Genomic DNA, 20,115 nt, shown 5'->3' with positions numbered 1-20,115 from the left:
GTATGAAGGGCTCCACTTATATGCAAAATTTATTTTAAGTAATTTCACTTCTGGCTCTGTGAGACTGAGATTAAGAGACTCCGATTTTTCACTATTAATCTTGTATCCTGAGATACTGCCAAAGTCTTCTAGCTCTCTTTGGAGGTTGGGGAGGGAAGTTTGTGGTTGGGTTAACGTCAGAATACTATCATCGGCAAATAGGGAGATTTTGTAGTCTGTGTTTCCAATTGCTACGCCTTTGATATTAATATTATTTCGTATTTTAGCCGCCAGTGGTTCTATGGTGAGAGCAAAAAGGAGGGGGGACAAGGGGCATCCCTGTCTGGTACCATTTTTTATTTGAAATCTCTCTGAGTTTCCTCCCGGGAGCCTGACTATTGCCGACGGGTTTTGGTATAGGGCTTGGACTCCCTCTAGAAATGTATTTCTGAAACCAAATTTCTCTAGTGTTTTGGTTAGGAATAGCCAATCTATTCTGTCGAATGCCTTCTCTGCGTCTAGGCTCAAGAGCATTGCCCTGGAGTTTGTGAGGTGGACATGTTCAATAATATTGAAAATTTTCCGGGTGTTGTCTGATGCCTGACGCCCCAAGACAAAACCCACTTGATCGGTGTCAATTAGTCTGGGCAGTATAGGGTTCAATCTATTGGCCAAGATCTTACTGTATAGTTTAAGATCATTGTTTAGGAGCGATATGGGTCTGTAACTCCCGCATTGCGCCGGGTCCTTCCCTTCTTTATGGATAATGGCAAGGTTTGCCAATGACATAGATGGGGGGATTGGATTCCCTTCCAGAAATGAGTTGAATAGGTTTAGTAAATGCCTATTCAGTATTGGGATGAACTTCTTATAGTATGCATTGGAGAAGCCATCTGGGCCTGGTGTTTTTGACACCTTAGAGGACTTTACTGCGGAAATCAATTCTTCTTTAGTTATTTTGGCATTGAGGGAGGAATTTTCCTCCTCTGTTAATGTGGGAAGCTCGCAGTCGCTGAGGTAGAGCGAAATTGCCTCTGATCTCATCGTCTCCGAGGTCCCCCTCTGGGTTTTCAAATTATAAAGTTTGGTGTAGTATTTGGTGAATTGCTCCGCTATTTTCTTCTCGCTATATAACATCTCACCGGACCCACTCCTGACTGATGTGATCTGGGATCTCTTTTGTATACCTCTTAATTTAGAGGCCAAGAGTCTATCCGCTTTATTGCCCTTATCATAGAATTTTTGTTTGGTCCATTTAAGAGCCTTTTCAACTTTTTCTAGTTGGATGCTTTTTAGCTCGTTTCTGGTGGCGGACAGTACCTTGTAGAGTCTTTTGGATGGATTTGTTTTGTGTTCTATTTCTAATTTGGTTATTTTCTCCGTCAGGTCTTTTACTGTCTTAGCATTAATTTTTTTCCTATGGGCGGCGATTGAGATAAAATTTCCCCTGATCGTCGCTTTATGGGCTTCCCATAGGATTGCAGGCGATGAGACTGATCCACAGTTATTTGTGAAGTATTCCTTGAGGGCTTTTTTAATTTTTGACTCCACTTCGGGGCAGTTTAGTAATGAGTCATTTAGTCTCCAATTATAAGAGAAGGACTTCACAAATGGGACCGATAAGGTTAAGGTAATGGGCGCGTGGTCAGACCACGTTGTTGGGCCTATATCTGAGTCTGTGGACGCCTCTAGAACATTTTTGGTTCCTAGGAAGTAATCAATGCGTGAGTAGGACCGGTGAGGTGTCGAGAAGAATGTATAGTCTCTCTGTCCCTGGTGTTGGTTTCTCCATATGTCTACCAGTGAGAAGTCCTTGAGGATTTCTCTAAATTTTTTCCCTTTGTTCAGAGATTGGGGTGTGTGCGAGCGACCCGGGCCCAAGGATTTGTCCTCGGTCGGATTGAGTGTCATGTTTAGATCGCCTCCCACTATCATAGAGGGTAAGTATTCTGGGTCTATTTCTTCCAGGATTTTGTTCAGGAACACTGTCTGGTTTTCATTAGGGCTATAGCTGTACCTGAGAGTGTCCCGTACACCACGAGAAATCTACCCTCTGGATCTGTTACTGTTTTTATTAGATTAAATGGGGTTCCTTGGCGGATTAATATCGCAACCCCTCTTTTTTTACTGCTAAATGAGGAAAAAAAAACCCAGGGGAATGCGTTTTGAAATGTTTTAGGCTGGTCCTGGGATGTGAAGTGCGTCTCCTGCAAGAAGATTATATCCCCTCCTGAGCTCTTCATTTCCTGAAGAGCCAAACGTCTCTTTCTATTGTTTTGCAGGCCTTTTACATTAAGAGAGACCAGTTTGATTACTGACTGAGTAGCCATGATAATTTTTTGTTAGTAGAGTTTTCTGGGACTTCGCCTTTTCCAACCGTGAGGTTTTGCTTTATTCTCTTATTTTCTCCTTTCAGGGTATTGGCCTGCTCTACCCTTAGGGCGCGGGTGACAAAGTTGGGGCTGCTCACCTGGGGCAAAAGGAGAGGGTGGGGTAGGGCGGGGGAGGGGTCGAGAGGGAAGGGTCCCTGCTGGGATAGTCTCAGCAGGGGGTTTGGGGAAGAGGGGGAAGGGGGGAGCGAAGGAGGGGGAAGGGGGGGAGTGAGGGACGGATGGCATTCGTTCTCTTTAAACATTTCAGTTATATCAGTGAGCAGGGAAACATTGATCACAGTGATAACCTTTACAGTCCTACATTTAACATCTTTGAAGCTTAGGAGGCACATGTCTCATCCTTTTAACAATAATAGCTTTAACATAACATATTCCCCCATGGGTACTTAGGGGCATTGGGGTGTGCTGGGTGAGAGGGGGGGGAGAGAAGGGGGCGGGGGATATGGGGCACTCTTTTGATCCCCTGTATCGCTTGCGATTGTCTTCCCTGGGGGGGGGCAGTCTTATCTAGCGGTCGAGGGGGGGCGCGGGGGACCGCGGGTGGGTTGGGAGGATGAAGGCAAGGCCACTTCTTGTCCTCGGACAGCATGATAAACATTTAGCTCTTGTCCCCCCCTCCCCCCCGAAAGTCCCCACAGACCGGTCACCATCGCGGGATCATCCGTGCCAGCACCAAAACGTTACCCCGCTCTGGGTAGCGGCCCTGTGTTCTCCTCGCCTCGTTCGCAGCAGCGTAGAGATCCTGTGCGATTGGCGTGTCAGGGCAACTGAACGGGGATCTCTTCTCCCTGAGCGGCCATGTCCCGTGGTGTATCAACCTCTCGCGTGAGTGGCTCCGAGAGATCATTCTCGCGTCGGTCGTCCTCGGGGGCAGTCGCATCAGGGCTCCGTCTTCATTCTCGTTGCAGGTTTCGGCAGGTCACGGCTCCAGGGGGGTGTGGGGGTAAGTGCAGCTTTACCTTACTTCTCCTTCTGCGTCTTCTGATGCAAGGCAGCGATTCTTTCAGACACTCTTGCTGGGCCGCCTCGATCATCTTCTTGTCCGCGGTGTGGGGTGGAGTCCATCCATGAGGGAGGGGGGGTCAGACCCAGGGCCTGGGCGAATGGGAACATATCTTCTGGGTGTTTCATGGTAAAGAACCGACCTCCCTTGTTCACTAGTAGATAGGTGAGAGAGAGAGAACCCAGTTTAGCACTCAGGTTTACGCTCTGAATATAAGTGAATGGTTTAAAACATAATCTTTATTAATAACAATATATATTAAAAAATGGTTGATAGAACGACGTACTGAAGGTAGGTAGATCCTGAATAGAATAGCCGTGTTGGCTCCGGATCAAGCTTATAAATGTACCAGAAGTTTTAATAAACGACTGGTATCATGTTGACACAGAGTTCCTGATGTGGACCTGTGTGGAGAGTGAGTACTCCAGGTGTGTCCGGTTAACCGGTTAACATGATACCAGTCGTTTATTAAAACTTCTGGTACATTTATAAGCTTGATCCGGAGCCAACACGGCTATTCTATTCAGGATCTACCTACCTTCAGTACGTCGTTCTATCAACCATTTTTTAATATATATTGTTATTAATAAAGATTATGTTTTAAACCATTCACTTATCTTCAGAGCGTAAACCTGAGTGCTAAACTGGGTTCTCTCTCTCTCACCTATCTACTACTGTATACACCCAAAGCACCGTTTACAACATCATCCTATTGTGGCTGTAGCAGGGGCTCCCCTATTATCCCTCCCTTGTTCACTACCAGTTTGAACGGGAAGCCCCAGCGGTACTTTACATCCTTCTCTCTCAGGAAGGAGGTGAGGGGCTTTAGGTCTTTGCGCCGGTTCACTGTAAGTTTTGATATGTCGCTGAACAGTTGAATGGGCTCGCCCTGGTAGGTGAGGGGTTCCAGTTCACGGCAGGCAGTCATGATTTTCTCTTTTGAGGAGTAACTGTGAAGCCTCACAATGATATCTCGCCTTTCTGATCTAGGCCCTAGAGCTCGGTGGGCTCTATCAATTTCGAGGTCCCGTTCGGCGATGTCCTTGCATATCATTGTAAACAGATCTATTAGGTAAGGCTTGATTTGCGAGGGGGAGATCGTTTCAGGGACATTTCTTATTCTGATGTTCTGTCTTCTGTCTCTGTTTTCCTGGTCTTCTTGGCTCTCCCTTAAAGCCGCGATCTCCTCCCTCAGGCGGATGATCTCCTCCTCCACTGCCGTTTGTCTGTTGAGGGCCTCCTCTACTCTGTTCTCCACCTCAGTGGTTCGGCTAGTTAATGAGGCAATCTCCTCTCTTATGTCCCGCACTGCCTCTTTGATTTCCGTTTGTAGGGAAAGATGTAATTTTGTGTGCATGGAGATGAATAGCTCCTCCATATATTCACGTGTGAGAGGCTCTCTCTCCTCCCTGTCTCCCCTCGGCTGGTTTTGGGCCCTCGCGGGGGTCGGCTGGCCTCGTGTACCGCCGCCATCTTGCTTTTCTGTATGTTCCTCCGGTCTTTTCGGGGAAGGAGAGAAAAACTTCGTAACCCCTGGGACCACTGGCTTCTTTCCTTTAGAGGACATTGTATCTGGGTTTAGCTCTGATTCGGGCTCGAAATCAGGGCGAGATTTGAGCTTTTTTGGTGCTTTTTAATAAAATTGTGCAGGAGGGTCGACGGAGCTCCTCGTTCACCCAACCATCCCTGGTGACGTCACCGGAAGTCCTCCTTATTACCGCAATTTTAAGGTGGTATATATCAAGATTTTGGTAATAATTTACTGGGTGCGATATTTGGGCCAATATCACGATATGGGAATTAACGCGACCGTTAATAATGTGTTACATACCGCATTGAGTTAATATAATATCGTAGGATTCTGTAATGTCTATTATTACAGAAACAGAGAGAAAAAGGGGGAGCACAGATGGAGAAACACTGAATGATAATTTAACAACTTCTGGGATATCGGTCCCCAAGTTAGTGGATGGGCTGATGATAGAGTGTATAATATCAAAAAATACTTACACAGCCTTGTGTAAGTGTTATCTCATAAAGGTTTCTTTTCTTTATCTTCTTTCTGTATCTTCCTTCAACTTGATCTCTTTTCTTTTTCTTGAGTCTTGATGGTAGATTCTTCTGATAACCAGCTGCTTTTCTCAAGTGGAGTGTCCCTCAAAAGGAATTGATAACAAAAAAAAAGGATCAGGGATGGTATAATTCATGAGGGGCCACAATTCATAAGGTGATAACAGGGATATATTTAAATGCAGAAAATTAATACTGCATGCACTCACACGGGCAAGTGTGAGTGGACTTCTTAAAGGGGGTATCTCTAATCACACACCACCCCAAATATAGGGGAACGAAAAATGGAGGATGATCCTATCAAAAAGAAGGGATATAAAAGTTAAAGGGAATGGGGAAGGGATATAACATAATATAGTACTCACACGAGGATCATCCTCCATTTTTATACAATGCAGTATTAATTTTCTGCATTAAGTGCACGCCACCCGTGCATGCGCAGACCTCAAAGCGCTTCCCCCACACTTCTAGCCCGCACCACCCCCGCACTCGCTCAGACCTCAAAGTGCTTCCCTCACTTCCAGCGCACACGGAGCTTGGAGCCAGCGATGAGATGCGGTGGCTTGGCTCGCCGCCCATGCGCAGTAACGGACATCCGGCGCATTGCAAAAGCGCGTCCAGCGCCGTGCAAAGGCACAGCTGGTGGACGTACGTAGGCGTCCCCGGCGCAGTGCGCAGGCACGGTTGGTACTGCACACGTGCGTAGGCATGGCCGGCGCCACGCGCGCAGACATGGCCGGCGCCATGTGCAGCCAGCACGGCGCAGGTGCAGCTCGCACCGCGTGCATGCAGGCCTGCCCAACACAGCGCGTGAGTGCAGGACCCCAGAAGTCGGCCGCAAGTTTCATAATCAGCCGCCTGCACCCCTTCCAATGCCTGGCCCACACCGAACACAGAACTCAGCCACAACTTCCATGCTCAGGTGATTGTACCACACTAAACTCTCTGGTGCACAGATGGGCCCACTCTCAATGCTAAACACAAAAACAAACAGACAAAAAAAACAGAGTCTCACACATACAGTGACACACACACACAGTCATACATTGACACACACACTTACACACAGTCACACTCACACACACAATTCAGTTAGTATAAATACAGACGTACAAATAGCTAAAACGGTGGGGATGCCGAGCACGCACGTTCTAAGTCAAAGTTCTTTGCATTTTCTCACTGAAATTGTGTTTGGATCATCACCATTACAAATACAATTTCTGTGACAAAGGACAAAGAAGTTTCACTTAAAATGTGCGTGCTTGACACACACACTTTTTTTTGATAACTAATTCCACCTAATTTTTTAATTATGTATTTTTTTTGTCTCGTCTAGTACAAAGCCAAGCTCCAATAATCCACCCATGCCAAAACTGCATGGTTGCTTTTAGCAGTCAGGATTACCTCCTCAAGCATCTGAAGTTCAAACACCCAAATAAGAATATGGAAAAGATGAGGACAGAAAAATCTTGCAACATTCCAATAAATGTGACAGAAAATGCATCTTTCAACCAGTCAAGGCAATTAATAAACAATGTAACTGCTTCTCATTCTAAGAGATATATATTAGCAGCTGCCACAGGAAAAGATCTTGGAGAAAGTGGGAAGAGTCTGACTTGGTTATCTGACCAGAACGCACAGAAGAGAACACAGACCAGGGAGAGACCGCATGTATGTGGGGAGTGTGGGAAGGGATTTAGTGTGTTATCCAGCCTGATCAGACACAAGAGAACACACACAGGGGAGAGACCGCATGTATGTGGGGAATGTGGGAAGGGATTTTGTGACTTATCCAACCTGAACACACACAAGAGGAGACACACAGGGGAAAGACCGCATGTATGTGGGGAATGTGGGAAGGGATTTAGTCAGTTGTCCCACCTGAACACACACAATAGGACACACACAGGGGAGAGACCGCATGTATGTGGGGAATGTGGAAATGGATTTGGTGACTTATCTAGCCTGAACACACACATGAGGACACACACAGGGGAGAGACCGCATGTATGTGGAGAATGTGGGAAGGGATTTAGTCAGTTATCCAACCTGACCACACACAAGAGGACACATACAGGGGAGAGACCGCATGTATGTGGGGAATGTGGGAAGGGATTTAGTGACTTATCCAACCTGAGGACACACAAGAGGACACACACAGGGGACAGACCGCATGTATGTGGGGAATGTGAGAAGGGATTTAGTGACTTATCCAACCTGAACACACACATGAGGACACACACAGGGGAGAGACCGTATGTATGTGGGGAATGTGGGAAGAGATTTAGTTATTTATTCAACCTGAACACACACAAGAGGACACATACAGGGGAGAGACCATATGTATGTGGGGAATGTGGGAAGGGATTTAGTGACTTTTCCAGCCTGAGGACACACAAGAGGACACACACAGGGGAGAGACCGCATATATGTGGGGAATGTGGGAAGGGATTTAGTCAGTCATCCAGCATGAACACACACAAGAGGAAACACGCAGGGGAGAGACCTTTCTCTAAAGCCATACATGTTTAGGGATAACGAGCGACTAAGACGCTCACATTTAAGTGCACACGTGTATCTGTGTTATGCTAATTCACAATGAAAAGTGACTTGGCGGATTTCCATGTTGTTGGTTGTAATAAAATGTGCGTTTCCCATTATGCTGAAGTGGTCTGTAGCTCACTTAGCTGTGAATCGGAATAGTTTCGTTTCGACCATTTGGCCGTCGGCGTTAAGCCGCAGACGGACCCTCCACCACAAGCCGCTTCTAATGTAAATGTTATTACTTTTTAGGGGATTTAAGTGGTTTTAGCGGGTAGGGTAAGGTGGGCTTAGGATATAGGGGTTTTAGGGTAGGGGGTTTAGGCACTTACCTTAGTGGCGAAGTGGCTGGCGGTGGGGTGAGTCGCGGCGAAGCGGCCGCAAACAAATGTAGAATATCCTGTGACTACTGAGGAGGAGGACAGAGACACAGACTAATGTCCCCGGTGAGGGACATTAATGCAGCCGCCTTTACATACTGTATATGTGAGTGGAGAAATTATCCAAAAACCGGTGCTACAAAATGACAAGCAGCAGCACTGCAACAATTAGAAATAAATGTATCAGTTCTGACGCAGGACCAAAACCACTGTAGTCATAAGCATGTAGAAAGGGCATGGGGCTCACAGTGTGCAAATATGGTATGATACCTCGGGAAGGGGCCCAATATGTGGTAGGGAGCGGGGGGTCCTAAGCGCAGACCTCCAAAATGACGCTCCATCACTACCCTCACTATTCCCGGTGTTTTAGGCACAGCCCGTAAGCCCTGAGGGGCGCGATACTCACAGACTTGACTCGACGCTGCCGTGGTTATCCAAGACTTGATCCAGGTGCAGTATCAGCGTGCTCCAGCCTCAGGAAGTCAATCAAAGAAAAGTAAGTATGGCGGTTCACAGCCGTCCGTGGGGTAAAGAAATGCGCAATCCAAAAATGAATAAAAACAGTCTTTAATGTGCACTAGGCATTACAAAATGCCTCAAGAACACTCTGACGCGTTTCATCCTATAGCTAGGACTTTGTCAAGGACTGTAGCTAGGACTTTCTTTACCCTACGGACGGCTGTGAACCGCCATACTTACTTTTCTTTGCCTTTACATATGTCATGTCCCTTTAATATCTCTTGAGAGCAGCCAGGGCTGACCATCTATTTCACAGGTTACACAGACATGAAAATGCACCTGAGGGGGTTAAGGGTCCCTTTATTATTGACATATGCAGTAATGATGTAACAAGTGGTGCCACCTCACACAGGGACCTTTCCCACTGATGGTTACATTTGCCGACCTGGAAACCAGATTCCTGTTACACATGCGCTGCCGTTACCTCCCCTACCTTACCCGCACGTCCGAGGGTCATATACAAGAAAGCAGCAAATATAAAAACTAAGCTAGCACCAAGTGTTTTTAAATCTACAACTATACAGAAACCAGCAAACCGGTTTTCTCAAGCTGTAGGCTTTTTCAAATGCCTAACATGTAAAGCATGTAAGCTAGGTTCCACGGAAAAACTGTCTTTAAATCTAATGTGACAGGCAAAAGTTTCAAATGAAAGATTTTATAAACTGTCGTACTAATCATGTTATATCTCCTTGAATGCCCATGTGGCCTCCAGTATGTGGGACGCACTACGAGACCGTTGCGAACCCACATACTGGAGCACATGGGCAATATTAGACGTCATAACCCATAGTGTTTCGAAACACTTTGTGATGCATCATGAAGGGAAACCTGATGGCATGATTTATAGAGCTATCGAATCTGTACCACAAAACTGGAGAGGAAGAGACAGGGTGAAACGGCTGTCACAACGCGAGACGTATTGGATATACCAATTACACACATTAACACAAAAGGGGTCTAAACATTGACATTGACCTAGGGGCTTTCATTTGAATATCTTTTAATTAAACTGAACATCTCCGAATTGAACAATTTAATATCTAACAGTTACTGTACCAGATTACGTTCTTTTTTTACATTTTTTAATTCTTTAAATTAATTAATTGCTTTTTTAATATTTTAATATTTTATATATATATTTTTTTTGTGTGTCTTAGAATACATGTATCTCTCAGTTATATCTTTTATACTTAATTTATATCTTAAGCCTATTAAGACATATCCAATATTTCCAATTGGAGTTCAGTAGAGCTATTATGGCATGTGTGTAACTAGAAGTCACATAGGGGCCTATGCAGAGAGCAGCGCTATTTCGAAATTCGCCATTTTTTTGGAGATAATCGCGCAGAAAACAGCAGAAAATGGAGATTTCCGAAAAACGCGCCAATTTTTCTTTTCTATTTGTAAAACTCGCCTCGCGGCTGGCGAGAACCTAAATCTCGCCAGGTTTAAAAAATATCTTAATGCAGAGAGCCGCGAATGGCATCTAGCGGCTGTTCGCGCCAATAAAATGGCGCTATTGTCTCCTTTTTCCCTCGCCAAAAAATATTGGCAAGAAGCGGCCGCTCGCGGCCATTGCAAAGGGAAAAAAAAAAGGCGCGCATTTGTTTTTACAAGTTTCTGAAGCGCGCATCTCGCCAATATAAACTCGTCCACACGCATCCATGTTAAACATAGCAGAATTCGCACTTTTCTGCATATGGAGATTAAAACTCTCCAAAAAAGCTACTTTTTAATAAATTCGCCATTTCTCAAATTCGCTGCTCTCTGCATAGGCCCCATAATGTCCACACTTACAATTGGTATATTACATTTATTACATTGAATGATCACAATCGGCCACCAGGTGGCTCCCTATAGCTATCCATATTATATACTTATTATATACTTGCTTTCTGCAAGAAACTTTGTCAAGAAAAGTTATTCCATCTATTGATTTCAATGACACTATATACGTTTGGACTATATGGAAATGTCATATAAATATGTTCTATATGTTTTTGTATAAGACCTTTTAGCCACCCCACGGAGAAGAACTAGCCACTCCGACTGGAACACAAATTACGCTATGGAACCTGGACGACATGAAAACGACCAATTGAACACTTGCCATCAGTCAAAACTATCCAATCAGACGCTCTCAAAGTCTACATGTACACACTCTCAGCCCTCCACGTTCTTGGCCTGACGAAGCACGTTTTCTGTGCGAAACACGTAGCCTGCTGAACGTGGAGCTTTTGACACTACAGGACTCCGTACTCCCAGACCTTCACAGTTCCCTCTCTGCTGCAGGACGCGGTATCCAGCGTCACTGAGGAGAAACGAGGAGCGGAGAACCCGCAAGGCCACTCGCTATGTGAGTGGTTTTCCTAGCTTTTATTGTTTGCATTATAAAGTGTGTTATATTTGTAACCCCTTTTCTCCTGGATGTCTTTGTGGGACTGCGCTCACCACGAGTGCTAGGACGCCCTGTGGAGAGACAGACCCAGAAGACACTGAAGGAAAAGATACCACCTATGGGTATTGACTCACACATGGCCGTGTGAGTCACCATTTATTTGTTTATACCATACACCATCACTCTTCTGTCTGCACGTTCACTGGGGCAGCTACTGCAATTTGCAAGGAGATTTTTAAAGACACTTCTACATGTGGGGACTCACACATGGCCGTGTGAGTTGAATATTTATGTATATCTATCTGTACACCATCATCTCTCTCACCACATTGTGTGATTGTATATCACTACAGGTTTAAGACACCCCACAGAGGGTTAAATATTATTTGTGTTTACTCCCCGCTGTGCACGGTTTGACTGCATGCTCGATATCCCTTTCTCTATACAGTGATTCTACTGACAACTGTTCTGTATATTCTTTATTTATGGTTTGCGCTCTCCCCACACCTGTTCCACCACCTACCTCAAGGATCCAGGGAGATTCTTCATCGGGTAGAGCTGTATCCAAACCACCCAGGGCCAGTAATTAACACATATTTATATTTTATATCACTGCATCCTTTTTGTACACGCATTTGTGCGTCTTTATTGATTGTATTTGGAAGCGCCACAGTTTGTTTTACCGTTACCTCCCCACAAGCACATTGCCAGGCTGAGGGAGGTGTTCATATGGGAATCTGAGGCCAAAATCTATGATCAGAGTCCAGGACACACACACAAAAACCCAACTTTACTTTGTTTTTGTAACTGTAAGCCGGAATGAAAAAGCATTTAGCTGAGGGGGACACGGGACTGTGTGTGTGTTGGGGGGGGGGGGGGGGGAGGGGGGTACTGTAGTAGGTGCATTGGACAATGCAGCCCCTCGATCACCTCTGGAGTTTTTGGGGGGCTAGTTCCGTTTTGGCGGGAAAGTGAGCCTGTGTTACCAGGCAGATGTGGGACATGTGTCAGGTGATTGGCTGAGGAGCAAGTGCTGGGCAGGCGGGCAGAGTGCTGTGATTGGACAGGCCAGAGGGGAAGGGGGTCGTGGCTAGGGAGTTTGGGCGGGTAAATGAAAGGTACGATATATTTAGACGGAGCAGAAGCAGATAGGGAAATTAGCTGAGGTTAGGGGACGTTGGCTCCCCCCACTCCCCTCCTTATGTGTTATATATATATATATATATATATATATATATATATATATTATATATATATTATAATTATAAGTAGCGCTATTCCTACCAAGTAGGATTAATCATCCTTTATATACACACACAGGGGTTAATAACACATAAAAAGAACAGACAAGACACACACAACAATAAAAACTATATAACCAGCTCCCAGGTAGTCCCCTTCCAATAGAGGAGGTAGACAAATAGTCCAATCTTTGCTGTGGGGTCAAATGCTGCTCACATATTGATTAACCAATCCTAAGGATAAACTAAAAAGAAAGAAGAGCGCGCAACCCCATAGCGCAATATGAAATGTATTAAGATAGGGAAAGTGAACAAGGGAATAAAGCGCACTTACAAAGTGTAAGGCCTCGGCCATGTTCCTTCCTGCTCGCGCGCTCCCGCTCAGCACTGAGCCCCTACAGCAGCAATTAGAGCGGCTTTAGTAGGGGCTCACCTGCGCTTCCGCAAGCGCGCGGAAGCGTAGGTCTTAGAGGAATTTAAAATTCCCCCCGCTTGCCGGCGTGACAGGCCGGTCACGTGAGCAGTTCGCCCAATGAGGGCGAACCAGCTCCGTGACGTCACTGACCCGCCCCCGGCCAGTGACGCGCCCGCCCGCCCCCTGACGGCCCACTGACAGCGCGTGCGGTAAGCAACTGCAAGGCCAGGGAAAGCACCCCGCTTTCCCTGCGCCTCAGCACACCTCAGCGAGCAAGCAGGGAGCCTGGCCGAGGCCTAAGATTAAAACAAGCGGTTGTGCATAAATATCACCGCCAAAAATGAAGAAGCTGTACCCGCCTGCATCCACAGAAATTCAATTGGAAAGCCCATGTCCCGGTATGAAAAGTGGCCTGGAGCAGATGAATTGCTTCACTTCTCCCAGCCCAAACAGTACACACTAGCTGAGAGACCCGGCGTTGCCGGGAGTACAATTTCCCGCTCCCCCCCTCTCTCCCCACTCCCCCTGTCTGTTTCTCCACTCCCCCCTCTGTTTGTGTTCCCCCCCCTGCACAGCTCCGTTTACACCCCCCCTACAGTGTTCTACACACACACACACACACACACACACACACACACACACACACACACACACACACACACACACACACACACACACACACACACACACACACACACACACACACACACACACACACGGTCCCCCACACACACTGTCCCCCACACACACACACACTGTCGTCCTTCCCACCACACACACACACTGTGTTCCCCCCCCACATACACACTGCCCCCCCCCCCACACACACACACTGCCCCCCCACCCCACACACTGTCCGTCCCCCCCACCCCACACACTGTCCGTGTCCCCCCACACACTGTCCGTCCCCCACACACACAGTGTCCGTCCCCCCCCCACACACACTGTCCCCCCCCCCACACACACTGTCCGTCCCCCACACACACACTGTCCGTCCTGTCCCCCACACACTGTCCGTCCGTCCCCACCCCCCACACGCACACTGTCCGTCTCCCCACACACACACACACACACACACTGTGTCCCCCCCGTTCCCCCCACACACACATACTGTGTCCCCCCTCCCCCCACATACATACACTGTGTCCCCCCCTCCCCCCACACACAGTGTCCCCCCCACCCTCCACACACACAGTGTCACCCCCTCCCTCCACACACACACACACACTGTGTCCCCCCTTCCCCCACACACTAGCTGAAGAGACCCGGCGTTGCCTGGGAGTACAATTTCCCACTCCCCCCTCTCTCTCCACTCCCCCTGTCTGTTCTCCGCTCCCCCCCTCTCTGTTTGTGTCCCCCCCCCTGTGCAGCTCCGTCCCCCCCCCTACAGTATTCTACACACACACACACACACACACACACGGTCCCCCCACACACACTGTCCCCCCCCACACACACACACACACACACACACTGTCGTCCTTCCCACCATCACACACACACACACTGTGGTCCCCCCCCACACACACACTGCCCCCCCACCCCACACACTGTCCGTCCCACCCCACCCCACACACTGTCCGTGTGTCCCCCCACACACTGTCCGTGTCCCCCACACACACTGTCCGTTCCCCCCACACACACTGTCTGTCCCCCACACACACACACACTGTCCGTCCCCCCCACACCACACTGTCCCCCCCCCCCACCCCCAACACACACACTGTCCGTCTCCCCCCACACACACACACTGTGTCCCCCCGTTCCCCCCCACACAGTGTCGTCCCCCCCCCCACACACACACACACACTGTCCGTCCCCCACACACACTGTCCACCCCCCCCCACCCCCAACACACACACTGTCCGTCTCCCCCCACACACACACACTGTGTGTCCCCCGTTCCCCCCCTCACACAGTGTCCCCCCCCCATCCCTCCACACACAGTGTCCCCCCCCTCCCTCCACACACACACACACACTGTGTCCCCCCCTTCCCCCACACACACTGTGTCCCCTCCTCCCCCCCCACACACATACACTGTGTCCCCCCCCTCCCCCACACACACACTGTCCCCCCCTCCCCCCACACACACACTGTGTCCCCCCCTCCCCACACACAACTGTGTCCCCCCCTCCACACACACACTGTGTTCCCCCTTCCCCCCCCCCCCACACACACAAAGCCCCCTCCCCTCTGCCAGGACTCACAGCACCACTCCTCCGATTGTCACGCGCCTAGCCCTTCTCTGCTCTCCCTCCTCCCGTCCAGGGAGAGCTGCGCATGCTCCCCCTCTCTGCACCTGTGAGCGCGAGCCACTGCCGAGGAGCAGCGGGTGGGAGCGGCATGACCGGAGGGAGGGGGTTGGTGGGGGAGGTGAGGTCGGCGCCGAGGAGCGTCGGAGGTGTGTGGGGGGTGAGCAGTGTGGGTTTGCCAAGTTGTCCTCCGTAGGTTCCAACTGCAAGTGAGATGTTCCTTGCAATGTGAGGGGTGGGGTGAGGGGTGCGCCGTGGCCAATGACACAGGGGGAACACAGGGCGAACATAGGGGGAAGACATTCACACACAAACATTATTTGAGACTTATAGATATATATATATATATATGTATATATCTACTATATATTTCTGAAAGTGTCCTATGTGTCGTTGTCTGTATGTATGTCCCTCCCTGTGTCCCTCCCTGTGTCCCTAGCGGCAATCAGATAGATCTTGGGCCAGGCCAATGAGATTTCTCCCTTGGCCCGCCCGCCCCCCTCATTGGCCTGAGGCAGACACACACACACACACACTGCGCGGTGCTCATCGGGACCCGCGCGCACCTCCTCCTCTCCCCGGGTCTCCCACTTTCCCGCGCTTTTTCCTCCTCCTCCTCCTCCTCCTCCCCCCCCCCCCCCCCGGCGCTGTTACACTCAGCGGGGGAGCGGAGCGAGAGCCCGGGACACAGCGGGGGACTCTCACCACCCATAGGCCACTCCCTCACCCGGCGCTCTCCCTCACCCCCCACCCGCTCACACCCCTCCCCCACACACACAGAGCACGCGGCTCTCCCCTCACACAGGGCGCTCCTCCGGCTGTCTCCGCCTCTCCCCGCGAGAGGCGCAGCACCTCCTCACCGGAGCGTCTCAGCCTCTCCGTGGAGGAGCCCGATGTGGAGGAGGAGGGCGGCCGGGACCTGGAGGAACAGGAGCGCGGCCGTGTGCAAGGTGAGGAAACGCAGGGGAATGGGTTATTTACAGCGTCCCTGACTCCCCCTGCCCTTTGCCCCCCCTGCCCTCCATCCCCCTGCCCTTTGCCCCCCCTGCCCTCCCTCCCCCTGCCCCCCTGTCCTTTGCCCCCCCTGCCCCTCCCCTCCCCTGCCCTTTGCCCCCCCTGCCCTCCCTCCCCCTGCCCTTTGCCCCCCTGCCCTCCATCCCCCTGCCCCTTTTCCCCTTTGCCCCCCTGCCCTTTGCCCCCCTGCCCTTTGCCCCTCTGCCCTTTGGCCTCTTGCCCCCTCCCTCCCCTCTTGCCCCCCTCCCTGCCCTCTTGCCCCCCTCCTGCCCTCTTGCCCCCCTCCCTCCCTGCCCTCTTGCCCCCCCCTCCCTCCCTGTCCTCCTGCCCTCTTGCCCCCCCCACCCTTTGCCCCCCTCCCTCCCTGCCCTCTTGCCCCCCTGCCCTTTGCCCCCCTCCCTCCCTGCCATCTTGCCCCCCACTGCCCTTTGCCCTCCTCCCTCCCTCCTGCCCTCTTGCCCCCCTGCCCTCCTTGCCCTCTTGCCCTCCCTGCCCTTAGCCCCCCCGCCCCTCCCTGCCCTTTTGCCCCCCCCCCGCCCCTCCCTGCCCTTTTGGCCCCCCCGACCCTCCCTGCCCTTTTGCCCCCCGACCCTCCCTGCCCTTTTGGCCCCCCCCGCCCCTCCCTGCCCTTTTGGCCCCCCCCGCCCCTCCCTGCCCTTTTGGCCCCCCCCGCCCCTCCCTGCCCTTTTGGCCCCCCCCGCCCCTCCCTGCCCTTTTGGCCCCCCCCCGCCCCTCCCTGCCCTTTTGCCCCCCCCCCCCCGCCCCTCCCTGCCCTTTTGCCCCCCCCCCCGCCCCTCCCTGCCCTTTTGGCCCCCCCGACCCTCCCTGCCCTTTTGCCCCCCGACCCTCCCTGCCCTTTGGCCCCCCCCCGCCCCTCCCTGCCCTTTGGCCCCCCCCGCCCTCCTGCCCTTTTGGCCCCCCCCGCCCCTCCCTGCCCTTTTGGCCCCCCCCGCCCCTCCCTGCCCTTTTGGCCCCCCCCGCCCCTCCCTGCCCTTTTGGCCCCCCCCGCCCCTCCCTGCCCTTTTGGCCCCCCCGCCCCTCCCTGCCCTTTTTGGCCCCCCCGCCCCTCCCTGCCCTTTTGGCCCCCCCCGCCCCTCCCCTGCCCTTTTTGGCCCCCCCCGCCCCTCCCTGCCCTTTTGGCCCCCCCCGCCCCTCCCTGCCCTTTTGGCCCCCCCCGCCCCTCCCTCCCCTCTTGCCCCCCTCCCTGCCCTCTTGCCCCCCTCCCTGCCCTCCTTGCCCCCCTCCCTCCCTGCCCTCTTGCCCCCCTCCCTCCCTGTCCTCCTGCCCTCTTGCCCCCCCACCCTTTGCCCCCTCCCCTCCCCTCTTGCCCCCCCCTGCCCTTTGCCCCCCTCCCTCCCTGCCATCTTGCCCCCCCTGCCCTTTGCCCTCCTCCCTCCCTCCCTGCCCTCTTGCCCCCCTGCCCTCTTGCCCTCTTGCCCCTCCCTGCCCTTAGCCCCCCCGCCCCTCCCTGCCCTTTTGCCCCCCCCCGCCCCTCCCTGCCCTTTTGGCCCCCCCGACCCTCCCTGCCCTTTTGCCCCCCGACCCTCCCTGCCCTTTTGGCCCCCCCTGCCCCTCCCTGCCCTTTGGCCCCCCCCGCCCTCCCTGCCCTTTTGGCCCCCCCCGCCCCTCCCTGCCCTTTTGGCCCCCCCCCGCCCCTCCCTGCCCTTTTGGCCCCCCCCGCCCCTCCCTGCCCTTTTGCCCCCCCCCCGCCCCTCCCTGCCCTTTTGGCCCCCCCCCGCCCCTCCCTGCCCTTTTGGCCCCCCCACCCCTCCCTGCCCTTTTTGCCCCCCCCCCCCGCCCCTCCCTGCCCTTTTCCCCCCCCCCCCCGCCCTCCCTGCCCTTTTGCCCCCCCCCCCCGCCCCTCCCTGCCCTTTTGCCCCCCCCCCCCCCGCCCCTCCCTGCCCTTTTGCCCCCCCCCCGCCCCTCCCTGCCCTTTTGCCCCCCCCCGCCCCTCCCTGCCCTTTTGCCCCCCCCCCGCCCCTCCCTGCCCTTTTGGCCCCCCCGCCCCTCCCTGCCCTTTTGCCCCCCCCCGCCCCTCCCTGCCCTTTTGGCCCCCCCCACCTCCTCCCTGCCCTTTTGGCCCCCCCCCCACCCCTCCCTGCCCTTTTGGCCCCCCCCGCCCCTCCCTGCCCTTTTGGCCCCCCCCGCCCCTCCCTGCCCTTTTGGCCCCCCCCGCCCCTCCCTGCCCTTTTGGCCCCCCCCGCCCCTCCCTGCCCTTTTGGCCCCCCCACCCCTCCCTGCCCTTTTGGCCCCCCCACCCCTCCCTGCCCTTTTGGCCCCCCACGCCCCTCCCTGCCCTTTTGGCCCCTCCCTGCCCTTTTGGCCCCCCCACCCCTCCTGCCCTTTTGGCCCCCCCGCCCCTCCTGCCCTTTTGGCCCCCCCGCCCCTCCTGCCCTTTTGGCCCCCCCGCCCCTCACTGTCCTTTTGGCCCCCCCGCCCTCCCTGCCCTTTTGGCCCCCCCGCCCCTCACTGCCCTTTTGCCCCCCCCCGACCCTCACTGCCCTTTTGCCCCCCCCCCGCCCCTCACTGCCCTTTTTGCCCCCCCCCCCGCCCCTCACTGCCCTTTTGGCCCCCCCCCGCCCTCACTGCCCTTTTGGCCCCCCCCCACCCCTCACTGCCCTTTTGGCCCCCCCCCACCCCTCACTGCCCTTTTGGCCCCCCCCCGCCCCTCACTGCTCTTTTGGCCCCCCCCGCCCCTCACTGCCCTTTGGCCCCCCCCGCCCCTCACTGCCCTTTTGCCCCCCCCCCGCCCCTCACTGCCCTTTTGGCCCCCCCGCCCCTCACTGCCCTTTTGGCCCCCCCCGCCCCTCACTGCCCTTTTGGCCCCCCCCGCCCCTCACTGCCCTTTTGGCCCCCCCCCGCCCCTCACTGCCCTTTTGGCCCCCCCCCGCCCCTCACTGCCCTTTTGGCCCCCCCCGCCCCTCACTGCCCTTTTGGCCCCCCCCCCCGCCCCTCACTGCCCTTTTGGCCCCCCCCCGCCCCTCAACTGCCCTTTTGGCCCCCCCCCGCCCCTCACTGCCCTTTTGCCCCCCCCCCCCGCCCCTCACTGCCCTTTTGGCCCCCCCCCCACCCTCACTGCCCTTTTGGCCCCCCCACCCCTCAGTGCCCTTTTGGCCCCCCCACCCCTCACTGCCCTTTTGGCCCCCCCGCCCCTCACTGCCCTTTTGGCCCCCCCTGCCCCTCACTGCCCTTTTGGCCCCCCCACCCCTCACTGCCCTTTTGCCCCCCCCCCCGCCCCTCACTGCCCTTTTGGCCCCTCACTGCCCTTTTGGCCCCCCCGCCCTGCCCCTCACTGCCTTTTTGGCCCTCCCCGTCCCCTCACTGTCCTTTTGGCCCCACCCTTCCCCTCACTGCCCTTTTGCCCCCCCCCCCCGCCCCTCACTGCCCTTTTGCCCCCCCCCCCGCCCCTCACTGCCCTTTTGCCCCCCCCCCCCGCCCCTCACTGCCCTTTTGGCCCCCCCCGCCCCTCACTGCCCTTTTGGCCCCCCCCGCCCCTCACTGCCCTTTTGGCCCCCCCCCGCCCCTCACTGCCCTTTGGCCCCCCCCGCCCCTCACTGCCCTTTTGGCCCCCCCCCGCCCCTCACTGCCCTTTTGGCCCCCCCCGCCCCTCACTGCCCTTTTGGCCCCCCTGCCCCTCACTGCCCTTTTGGCCCCCCCACCCCTCACTGCCCTTTTGCCCCCCCCCCGCCCCTCACTGCCCTTTGGCCCCTCACTGCCCTTTTGGCCCCCCCCCCTGCCCCTCACTGCCCTTTTGCCCCCCCCCTGCCCCTCACTGCCTTTTGCCCCCCCCTGCCCCTCACTGCCCTTTTGCCCCCCCCCCCTGCCCTCACTGCCCTTTTGCCCCCCCCCTGCCCTCACTGCCCTTTTGCCCCCCCTGCCCCTCACTGCCCTTTTGCCCCCCCCGCCC

At 54.1% G+C, this 20,115-nt stretch overlaps 3 protein-coding genes across 4 annotated transcripts in view; all 3 read left to right on the top strand.

Annotated features, from left to right (window-relative positions):
* LOC142466797 (uncharacterized) overlaps positions 1–8,105 on the top strand; it is a 369,751-nt gene extending 361,646 nt beyond the window's left edge. For both annotated transcript variants that reach the window (XM_075572233.1, XM_075572234.1), the window contains exon 3: positions 6,782–8,105. In XM_075572233.1, coding sequence (XP_075428348.1) covers positions 6,823–7,977 — 1,155 coding nt within the window. In that variant the 5' untranslated portion in view covers positions 6,782–6,822 and the 3' untranslated portion in view covers positions 7,978–8,105. The remainder of the gene's footprint in view (positions 1–6,781) is intronic.
* Positions 1–20,115, top strand: part of LOC142466795 (uncharacterized) — a 394,879-nt gene that overhangs the window by 288,749 nt on the left and 86,015 nt on the right. The window lies entirely within an intron of this gene.
* Positions 1–20,115, top strand: part of LOC142466788 (uncharacterized) — a 62,542-nt gene that overhangs the window by 7,325 nt on the left and 35,102 nt on the right. The gene's annotated exons all lie outside the window — the stretch shown is intronic.

The sequence above is a fragment of the Ascaphus truei genome, chromosome 15 (genome assembly GCF_040206685.1).
Source record: "Ascaphus truei isolate aAscTru1 chromosome 15, aAscTru1.hap1, whole genome shotgun sequence".
Taxonomy (NCBI): Eukaryota; Metazoa; Chordata; class Amphibia; order Anura; family Ascaphidae; genus Ascaphus; species Ascaphus truei.
The sequence above is the reverse complement of the archived record's forward strand: the minus strand, read 5'-3'. Positions and strand labels throughout refer to the sequence as shown.